The sequence below is a fragment of the Stegastes partitus genome, unplaced genomic scaffold, assembly GCF_000690725.1.
Source record: "Stegastes partitus isolate 25-593 unplaced genomic scaffold, Stegastes_partitus-1.0.2 Scaffold717, whole genome shotgun sequence".
NCBI classification, from domain to species: Eukaryota; Metazoa; Chordata; class Actinopteri; family Pomacentridae; genus Stegastes; species Stegastes partitus.
The window spans coordinates 119260-129728 of NW_007578448.1; the positions used below are offsets into that span (position 1 = coordinate 119260).

Below are 10469 nucleotides of genomic sequence, written 5' to 3' on the forward strand. Positions count from 1 at the left end.
ATGGGTTACCTGCTTATCTAGGTGAGCTTTAGGGGCACAACACCTTTGACTTTTAATTTAGTTTATGGGTTTCTCCTTCTTGTTTCTAGTCTAAAACTAAACTGCAGAAAACTAAAACTCAAGTAACCATAAAGAGAAATGCTGTTACGAGCTGTGATTCAAGGCAACAGAACATTTTTTGTGGTTAAATCGTTCATCAGAACTCGTTTTTTTTTGCACAAAAATCACAAACATAAGCCTCAAACGGTGACCTAAATATGTTTAATTATGTTTTTTTAATAACTTAACTACAACATTTATTGTAAAGGTGCAGAAACACCAGTTTGTGTTTGATTGAAGCGTTTTTGCTTCATGTTTTGTCATTTTGATTATTGAAAATGTTCTATTTTTACATTTGTGTTGCCCGTTTTAATCTGCTGCATTAATACTAAAGTCGTCACCCAATCAGATTTAAGATCCAGCATCTTTATCTGCAAGCTGCCAAACATCGTAGACCTTTTGTAAAGTTGGCCGAGCAGCGTCTCATCAGCAGTCGTTTCCTGAGCTGCTCCTCTGAGGGTTAAACAAAAGAATGAATGTTTTATTTTTGCTGCTGTAGATGCATGAATATGAACAAGTTAGGTCAAAATACATCTTTGTTTTTGGTTGTTGTGGCTCTGAGTAGCAGCACAGTGACGCCTCGGTCACGTGACTGTCGGATCCAAACCTGTTATTGTTGCCCTTACAGTGTGTGTGCACGCATCGGGCAACATCACAGTCAAACATCAGCACCGTTGTTCTCCAAAAACTATTTCTAAACCACACTGTTGCTCCATGAACACACACCGTAGTTTAGTTCCACCTTCCGGCCAGAATCAGCAGCAAGGACCCCAAACGAATCTTTAAAATCAGTCGACAAGATGCTGTTTGAGTGACTCGAGGTTACCGAGCTCTTTAAAAACCATGAAACCACATCACTATGAGTCACTTCTTGGAGGTCATCAGTGGAGACCAGAGTGAAGCCAGATCATTCATGACATTTGCAGTTTTTAACCTTTAAATACATTTCACTCAGCGATGAGCCGCCACAAGCAGAGGTCATGTTTCCCTGCTGCTGTCGCCGTGTCTGACTGGTATCCAGCGTCCAGCCCCTCTAAGCCCAGTAACAAGCCCCGCCGGGCCACAGCTAAAGCCTCCAGCGGCGCAGACAATGGACGGGGGCTTTACAGAGGGTCGCCGCAAACTGCTGACTGTCCACTAGCGCTAATGCAGCCCTATTCTGTCTTGTCTCGCTGGTGTCACCCTTCCCTCACAAACACACACACACAGCCATCCATCCAGCCCGTCTCCCGGCTGGTTTGCAGAAGAAAAAGAAAGTTCACTGGTCCATATGTTGATATGTACATACACGGATGAGACAGTCCTGCTCTCTCTGCTCTCCATCCATCCATCCATCCATCCATCCATCCCTCTCTCCCCCAACCCTCTCTCCCTCTCTCCCTCTCTCTCTCGCTTTCTTTCTATCTGGGACCCACAGCGGCAGTGCAGCTCAGTCTCCCTTTTGGGCCCTAAAACAGTCGAACCGAGCCCCGGATCGCGTCCAGCAAGCCGCCCGGCTCCCCCCTCCAGCTCTGCCTCCCAGCTCTCCCAGCCCCGCAGCCTGAGCGTGGGCCGCCCCGCCGCCGCCTCTCCTGCTTGGGCTTCCTGCTGTGGACCATGTGTGAGTGTCTGCGTGGAATATTCAGAGTCACCTGGACGCCTTCCTCTGATGCAGGTCAGCATGAACCACCGCCTCGCTCCACCGTTCGGAGCAACCGAACCTCCCTTAGAGTTGCTTTTTTTTTTTTTGCAAAGCAGCAACCGTGGATCCAACAGAGTTCAAGATGATAGAAATATTATCTACTGGTTTGGAGCAAATTTAGGTTGAAAAAAATCTTTGTTTAAGCTTCTAATTTTGGCCTGAACATTCTGCTTTTCTTGGTTGTTTTTCACTCGCGAGGCAGTTTAGGTTTTTTTGGAATCTGCCGAAAGCCTCAACGCAGCTCGCTCGAATGTGGAGCCGCGTTTATATGAAAGTCTTACGATGATGGTAATACTCGGAGTGACTTACAATGAATCGGCTTCAGGGACTCGGGGACGTGAAGTGAAACTCTTCAAACCGTCACCAAACACCAGCAGCAGCTAAATACTGGAAAATCCTCCAGCGCAGACTGAATACAAATGTTTTCGGCGCCCCTCGTCTCCTGCTCGGTTTTCCTTTATGATGCCTTTTTCTTTTTGCTGAATACATACATAGAAATGTGCACACCTCGGAGCCGTTTGTGGTTCTGCAAACATTGTGATTGTGGATAGTTCTGGTGAAGCTGCATCTGTCCCGAGACTCCGCATACACTAAATCATGAGTTGTAAGAAAAAGGAGCAGCTTCAGCTTGAATCCTGACTGATTTCTGGTTGCTGAGACCAGATGGTGGTTTTTTTTTTTGTTGTTTTTGTTTGGTGGTTTTTTTTTTTGTTGTTTTTGTTCCTGAATCTGCTGCAAAGCTCGTCGTAATTCCTGAGATGCTAGCAATTTCTCAGTTATTAGCATCGTGTAGCTCAGTTTCATCACTGAAGCTTGCCATCTTTTGTCCGAAAAAAGGTGATTTTGCACAATTAAGACCCGCCTTTGCACTGATTTTCTCTCAGAGGTGTGAATTTATTATTTAACACAGCAAGATTTTACTGCATTGCACCGATAACAGCAGACATCTACATAAACAGCTGCGTTATGGGATTCCTCCGATATGCAGCAGAAAATCTTCATATTTGTCCAAGTTGCACTGTGCAGGCTGTTTTTTTTAGCTTTTGTGTCCCAGTGATGATCAGATTTTGTGAACAAATGGGGAACAATCAGCAGGAGGAGACGATTATTTTGCAGACTAAGTCAGAATTGTATTTATTATAAGTAATATTCAGAGTAATTTAGGAGGCAAGAAAAACTACAAACTGATGATGATGTTGTTTAATCGCTGCCAAACAAACCTGATGCTTCTCAGCTCTGGTTTTATTCCAGAAATCAGGTGTTTCGGTGGTTTTCTTTGCCAGCTGGTTGCTCGGTTTGCTTGTTTAGAGGAAACGACCGGTTCTGGAAAATATTGAACTAAAGCAGAAGTTGTGTCCGGTTTTGTTTTTTTGCTTTCGTTGCACACAAGAGAAGATTGTGTCGGTTCAGCTGTCTTGGATCTCCTCTCCACAGACATCCTGCCTCATGCTTACAGATAATTCTCACCAACAAGAAAAGTCAGCAGGTGCAAATACAAGCGCCGGTTTCTTTCCAGCCACTGTTTTCTGTTTGGATAACTCCCATTCGTCTCTATTTATACCTGCAGGTCAGGTCAAGGTGAAGCCCAGGGAGGAGTTTCTGTTTTGCTTCTCACACTTGTGAGTTTGCACAAAATAACTTTCTGCTTCCTCGGTGCGTTTGTGTCCATGCAAGACACTTAAACCAACAGTTCTACGCTCATGTTAGGCGATAATACAGAAAGTTTTGGTTGCTAATTTCTCTCTCGAGTGTCTTTTTCTGCCTGGTTGTGTGTCCTGGCTGCTCACCGTGAGAAAAAAACACAAACTCTATCGACATATTAGCATCTAAAGATTAAATTCTTGTAGTCAGACGCCTCAGTTAGCTTTAGAGCGAAGGTGGAGTCCATGAAGGACATTTTAAAATCTTCATCTTTTGCTCCGATTACAACAAAATGTACAAAATGCAAACTCACATGCACAGTGAGCAGATTGCATGTATAAAAAAAACATGTTTTGAGGTCATTATAACATATTTTGTGCTCTAATGGAGGCTAAAACGCTGAATGTGAAGAATCACGACTGATCACTTTGGGGTAACTCCTTCCAGCCAATCAGAGGTTTTCTGAAGCGAACAACCTTTAGTGAACTCTGATATCCTCCCTCCCAGACAGACATGTTTTTACCGTAACACACACACACACCCAGGCTGCTCCAGTTTCCTGGCCCATTTAAGCGCTGACGGGGGCATAGCTGTGGTCTGCCGGGACCCGATGCCACTCCTCACCCCTCCTCACCCGTCAAACACCCTCCTCACCCGTCAGACACCCTCCTCACCCGCTTACACCAGCAGCTCCTCCCGACAAACACACAGAATCAAAACTTTGCATGAAGAACTCTTTTTTTTTTTTTAAAGTCACATGCATCCAGATGCCTCCCCCCTTCCCTCCCCTCGCTCCCTCACCCTGTCTGGTCCGGCCCCTCTTTTCTCTAAATCCTGGCTTTGTGTGGGAGCTGGAATGCAACAATGACCATGTTAGCTGACACAGTGTTGGCTCCCTGATCTGCGCTGACAGCATCTCGCCGTCGTCCGGCTCGCTGGCAGCATCTAGCGCTGGCCTGCAGGGCCGGACGCCTGGTTCCTGCAGGGGGGGCGACGCGTTCAGGGGCAGTTTAGATCAAGACTTAAAGGTGTTTTCACTTGTTGTGGCTGATCGGACTCGTGCTCAGTTCAAATATGCACGATTTAGTTGACCTGAAAAGTTAGAGGAAGTCATTTTGCTCTCCAGAAAAAAAAAGGGATGATTCCCACTGCAGCTGACATCTTTATCATTTTGATTAGTTCGCTCACTTTGTGACCTCGTGTAATTAGTGTCGCGACTCTGCTCAGCACCTAAAATCGCAGCCAAATTAAAGTCAGACATCGCTGAGACAAAAAAAAAAAAGGTGTCAGAGGACGTATTGTAGCATGAAAAACAACAAGTTATTAATACTAATCATGTGGCGTCTCTGGCTGCAGCTTCATTCAGATGATAAATACGTTTATTCATCTTTATTTGATCGCGCTAAATTGACTCAAAGCACTTCTCTGGAGAGTTTAACTTTAGTTAATAATGAATAAATACACAGCGGTCCTCAAATATTCATAGCCTCCCATTAAAGAAGGAGAGAAAAAAAACAGCTGAAATAAATTGAAATTGACAAAAGTAATAACAAATAAAAATGTAATCAACATAATGACATTGCTTTTGAATTGTGGTTCAGCAGAAATATTAAACAAAACAAGCCTGATGGGACCCGTAAACTAATATTTAGTTGAACAACTCTTTGAGCCAATCACTGCCATCATCAGGTGTTTCCTGTAACTCTCAGTCAGACGTCTGCACCTGTTGACAGGTGTTTGGATTTCATCAGCAAAGTGCTCTAATTTGTCTGGGAAAGTTTGGGTTTTTTGTTTTTTAAAATTATTCTTTTCAACTACAATTCAAAAGCAACATCTTATTTCACTAAATTATAATTTACCAAATTTTTATTTATTACTACTTTTTTCAGTTTCTACTTATTTGAGTGACTACATTTGAGGACAACTGTATATATTCAACATTTTTCCAGCTGTCTACAGTCATTCAAGAGCAGAATCTGCAGCTTTGTTTGAGATTTCACTTTCCTGGGTGGATCAAAACTCCTTTAATGCAGCTGAGTAGCTTCCACTGGAGTGAACACCTCCACTTGGTTTCGCCTGAGCGAGCGTGAAGTCGTGTCGGTCGTGTTTTGTTCGCGTTAGTGCCACCTGGATGCAGTAATACGCCGGTTCTCCAACACAGAGGAGCCGAACTCAGTGACTTCTATCTAACGTGACTCCTTCTTATTGTTTATAAGATTTATTTGAGTTTCAACCCAGACCAGAGTCCTGAATCCCAACCAGCTCCTTCAGTGACCTCTGTGGTGGAGCAGAGAACTTCCAGGGATCAACAAAGACTCACGTAGCTGCAGGTAACGTCTCAGGTTTGTCGCCGGGACGACTTTAAACCTTCTCATGTTCAACTCCGGCTCGTTTGCTGCAAATCATCTGACAAGTACAGCGAAGGAAACGCACACAGAGTAACAGATACACACTGTCACGCTCAAATTCAGGCAGGAATACACAAAGACAAGCAGCCAAAAGACGCTCAACGGCAGCTGCTCCCCCCTGAAACACATCACACTTTCTCTAAAACGAGATCCAAGGCCCAGCCGCTGCTATTTTCAGCCGTTTGGGATAAAAATAACCCGCCGGCAGCGTTAGTTGCTGGAAAAACTCATCCAGACATTCATTTACTGTAAGTGAAGGACGGGGCGGATTTTATTTAGAGGCTGTTTTCTTGTTTATTTTGGCTCAGCTGGAGCGTAACCAACCAACAGCTGGCAGCTCACAGGAAAGAAAATCCTCCAGTTTAATGTCGCACAGCGTGTACCTGCGAGTTTCCCGTCGCCGCAGGCCGAACACACTTTCTGGCCGCCGTCCCGCCGCCGCTCATCTCAGATTGGAAGTGATTAGACTTTAACGGCTGATCAATCAGGCTTGTGCAAACTCAGCAGTTGGACGGTGGAAGAAGAGGAGCATTATCCAGAGTAGAAGGACTCACCTCTGAGCTCTTGTTTAACGGCCTGTCGTCTCAATACTGCTGATGGGATATCTGTACACTTTTTATTGTCATTTTAAACGCAGCTATTGTTCTCATAACCTCCTGCAGAAGAAGCAAAATCAATGCATCCGTTAGTTTCTTTGCACAATAGTGAAGAATCTCCTCCGTAAAACACACCAGGCTGCAGTTCTGGTGCATGCAGCAGGTATCTGTGCCTCTCTCGGACACAATCAGTCGTCTCACGGCTCGTACAGACGCTCCACTATGTCACAAACTTTGTTATCTCCTTCTCCTCCCTCAGCCAGAGCAGCCCCGCCTCCCGCTGCCCTAATATGGGGGCATCTCTCTGCCCTCCGGCCAATCAGGCGGCCGGACGCGTCCCTCCTAGAGATGCCATGGGCCCGGTCCAGGCCTGAGGTTTCAGTGAGGGGAGCAACAGGCTGGCTGGTGACAAGGGGCAAAGGCTTGAGACACAGAGGGACAAGAATTTAGATAAAATATACCAACAAGAAGCGAAGGGAAGCAGGACAGGAAGTGACATAGGAAGGAAGAGAGAAAGCGTGACGCTGTGCTGCTGCAGGTGGACGTCTGTCACCTTTGAACTGAAGCTGGAGGATTAAGGTAGGCTGGCTGGATGTGCTTCCATAAAACTTCACAGAGGAGCCTTTTTGGAAACTGTGCATCAAGAGCTGAATGTCTGGTGGCTGCTTAGAGGAAAGCAGGTGTCCCTTTAAGTCAGGCTTTCAGGCAGCTGATGTCTCACTTTTGGGAACTTTTGGGAACTAATGCGTCTCCTGCTGGCTTCTCTGTTTGAATATTTCAGTTTTAAATCAGCCTCTGCTTTCTGAAGCGTTTGGTTTTAAGCGTGGCAGCTGCTGGGAGCCGTGCAGGATGGTTTATGGAGCGGCCTGCACACTCCGCATTGCTGACTTTGGAGAGCATAACAATAGTGCGCTGTCCAAATGCAAAAAGACAGTTTTAGGAAGACAGCTGCCGCTTGTGTTTATTCCAGCGTGCCAGTTGCTGGTTACAAACACTTGAGCATTCACTGGTAACTATTTGCAGCGTGACACGTCGCTGCGCTCCAAGTTTATAAGAGTGTTTTGTAATCAGACCTGGGTCGAATGTCACTTGAACATTGCTCGTAGCGTTTATTTAAACCGTCGGGAGTGTCGCTCTGGGTGGGGCCCGCATCACCGGACACCACCAATACTACGACATTTAGAGACGCAGCTGAAGTCCAACGAGTTAATTTGTTGTTTTCCTCATAAACAGAACCGTCAGTGAACCAAACACGTGATCCAATCGGCACCGAACAACATTTTTCTATTTAAAACGCGCCTTGACCGAGGCGTGGGTGCACCGATGCGGCTCAGAGCAGCAGACGGTCATTTCAGATCGTCAAATAGCCCCTGTCTGAATGTTACACAGCCACGACAGCTGCAGTGTGATGGTCACAGGATCCGTTTGGCCTCCAGCTCCGGCTCCCGGCTCAACCCCTCCGCCTGGTATGTGCGCTCGCCCAAAGTGGCTGCCGAGGCCAGAGCGCTCCCGCTTTGTGATGGTGCACCACCGGGTTACGTAACGGCTGGATCTTTGGTTATTTATTGGACGTTCTGATTTGATGCGATCTGAAAGGCAGACTGGTTGTTGATTTTTATTTTTTTATCATTTAGCTCCATGAAACAGAAGTGTACGCTAGTTTAGGTGATTTATTGGTTGCTGCTGCTGCTTTCTGATGATTGTTTGAGGGTTTAACTGGAGATAACATGGACGGGTTTGTTCTGCTTTTCCAGTGAAAATATTCTCACATGGTCAGAACCTTTCTCCACAGCCGTGCTGGAGAACGATCTGCTGCATCTACAGAAACACTCGTGCTTGTTTGTATTTGTTTCTTTAACCCTAATCAGGACTTCTTATGTTTCCATACGTAGAAGGTCTTTGGGGGTCCATTGGACACCAAGACAGAATATGCTCAAAATATCTGTTGGTATTCATTGTGGACTTCTATACGATGCTAAACACATTTTCTGATCAGTGTTTTTGGTTCCAAATGCATGACAAACGTCCCTCTTTTTATATTTAAAACACCAACACCTGTCACCCAAACCAAATGGTCTGGGGTCCAAAAGACCAGGGATTTCCAGCTCTGGTCCCCGTGAGCTACTGTCCTGCAGGTTTTAGACGCTACTGCAACACACCTGACTCACATTAATGGATCTCCAACAGCTTGTTGTCAAGTTCTACACAAGTCTGTTGATGATCCATTCATGTCAGTCAGGTGTGTTGCAGTAACGTCTAAAACCTGCAGGACAGTAGCTCACGAGGACCAGAGCTGGAGATCTCTGGGTTAAACCAATCCCTACTGGGCAGAGCTACAGCCAGGATGGTGGGGAATTGTTTTGGGGGAACATTTGCCCACAGGGAGGCCAGCGTTGTTATTAAAATGACTAACATGTTGCAGGGTCCCAATATTTGTCTAAACCTGCCATTTACTGTGTGTTAGCTGCTGTTTGATGTTGTTTCCTGTAGCAAAGAGCAATTTGAAAACAGCAATGCACAGATTGGAGAAATGGAGGACTTAAACCCAAAGTCTACATCCAGTGAGTCCGACTGCACCGGACATGACAGCATTAGCAAAAACAAGAAAGAACCAACTGTAAAGTCATTAAAGCAAATTGAATAAATGCAGCAGAAGTATTCATTTTTGGGAGCAATCAGACCCTTATCAGTTTATCCTGAATACCTCAGCATTCGTTATAGTTTAGTTCTGCCAATACAGATCCACTAATCACATCTTGTGAATTATAAATTAATCCAACTGTGAGTCTGTGGAGTCAAAGATCAAACATCCTCTGTGTTGTATGGACGTAGGCTCAGCTCGGAGAAATCATAAAACTCCAACTTAGCGTTATTTAGCGTTAATCTGCGCGGAAAATCAAAACGCCGCAGGTACGACTGGTTTGTGCGTCACCGAGCCGAGCGCGGGTGACGCCAGAAACCAAATGATGGATGATGATAGCGGCTTCCTGGCGACAAGCTGTGGGTGGTGGTGGTGGTGGTTGTGTGATTGCGGGCGGGGTCAATTCTAGAGCAGCATTTATAGGGTCAAGTGGGGTCGCCGGTGGATTCTGCGGTTTTAGGAGGGGAGACCTCATGAGGAAACACCGCTTGACGTACGAAAGAGCGTGAACTTCCCTCCGCGAGTCTCTGCAGGAAGGAAGACTCGAGTAAACAGACGACTGGGGAGCAGATGTCATTTAAAGTTTGGGACCCTGTTGAAATGAGTTTATTGGCGAAGTTTTGAGATGCAGCTTCAAGTCTGATCCGGTTAATGTGTGTCTGTGTGTGTGTGTGTGTGTGTGTGTGTGTGTGTGTGCGAGGTTCACCGTGTGAGAAGTGAATCTGTCAAAAATATCTCCTTTTCCTGTTTACACGGAGGCATTTCCCGTCCAGAGGCGGACGCCCGCGGGTGTGTCGGGTTCAGTCCATCTGATGTCTCGGACGGGCAGGAAGCACGCTGGGATCTATCTCAATAATCTTGAACGGTTTGGACATTGTGCCGCTCGGTGGACGCTTTTATCTAAAGTGAATCGCAGCAGCAGCAACGCCTCTGATATTTCCAGCTCGGACGGCCCCGGTGGGAATAAAAAGCCCCGCGGTGTCGGTGCCACGTTGCAGCCGCTGAGCTCTGGAGCCTTTCTCTGCTCCGTCCTCTCCAAGTGAGGAGGCACGCTTACTGTGAGCTCAGGTTCACCTGTTGGACATCATCTCCCCGTTAGAACGAGGCAGCTATAGGACCTACAGGGTGTTTCTCTAATCAATATCCAGTAATTAAGCTCATACTGTAGCTTGTAATCCACTGTACTGTTGTCTTTTGGAGGATAATAAAGTGAGAGAGAGAGTGACTTTATACTTTAAAGTTCTCTTAAAAATTACTTTCATGATACCTGCTTAAAACAATCAGAAACTTACAGCCTCAAGAAAGTTAAACATATTGTTAGTGGTGCCTTCAGTGCAGAAAATTGCCTCCAAAATTGTATGTTTTAAAACTTAATATTCTACTTCTATGCATTTGTGGGACAC

General features: G+C 45.7%; 1 protein-coding gene across 1 annotated transcript in view; it reads left to right on the plus strand.

Moving 5' to 3' along the window:
• The first annotated feature begins 7748 nt into the window (after window positions 1-7748).
• prx (periaxin) overlaps window positions 7749-10469 on the plus strand; it is a 39527-nt gene continuing 36806 nt past the window's right edge. Inside the window, exon 1 of the mRNA XM_008291103.1 lies at window positions 7749-7964. Within this exon, the coding sequence (XP_008289325.1) occupies window positions 7749-7964 (216 nt within the window). The remainder of the gene's footprint in view (window positions 7965-10469) is intronic.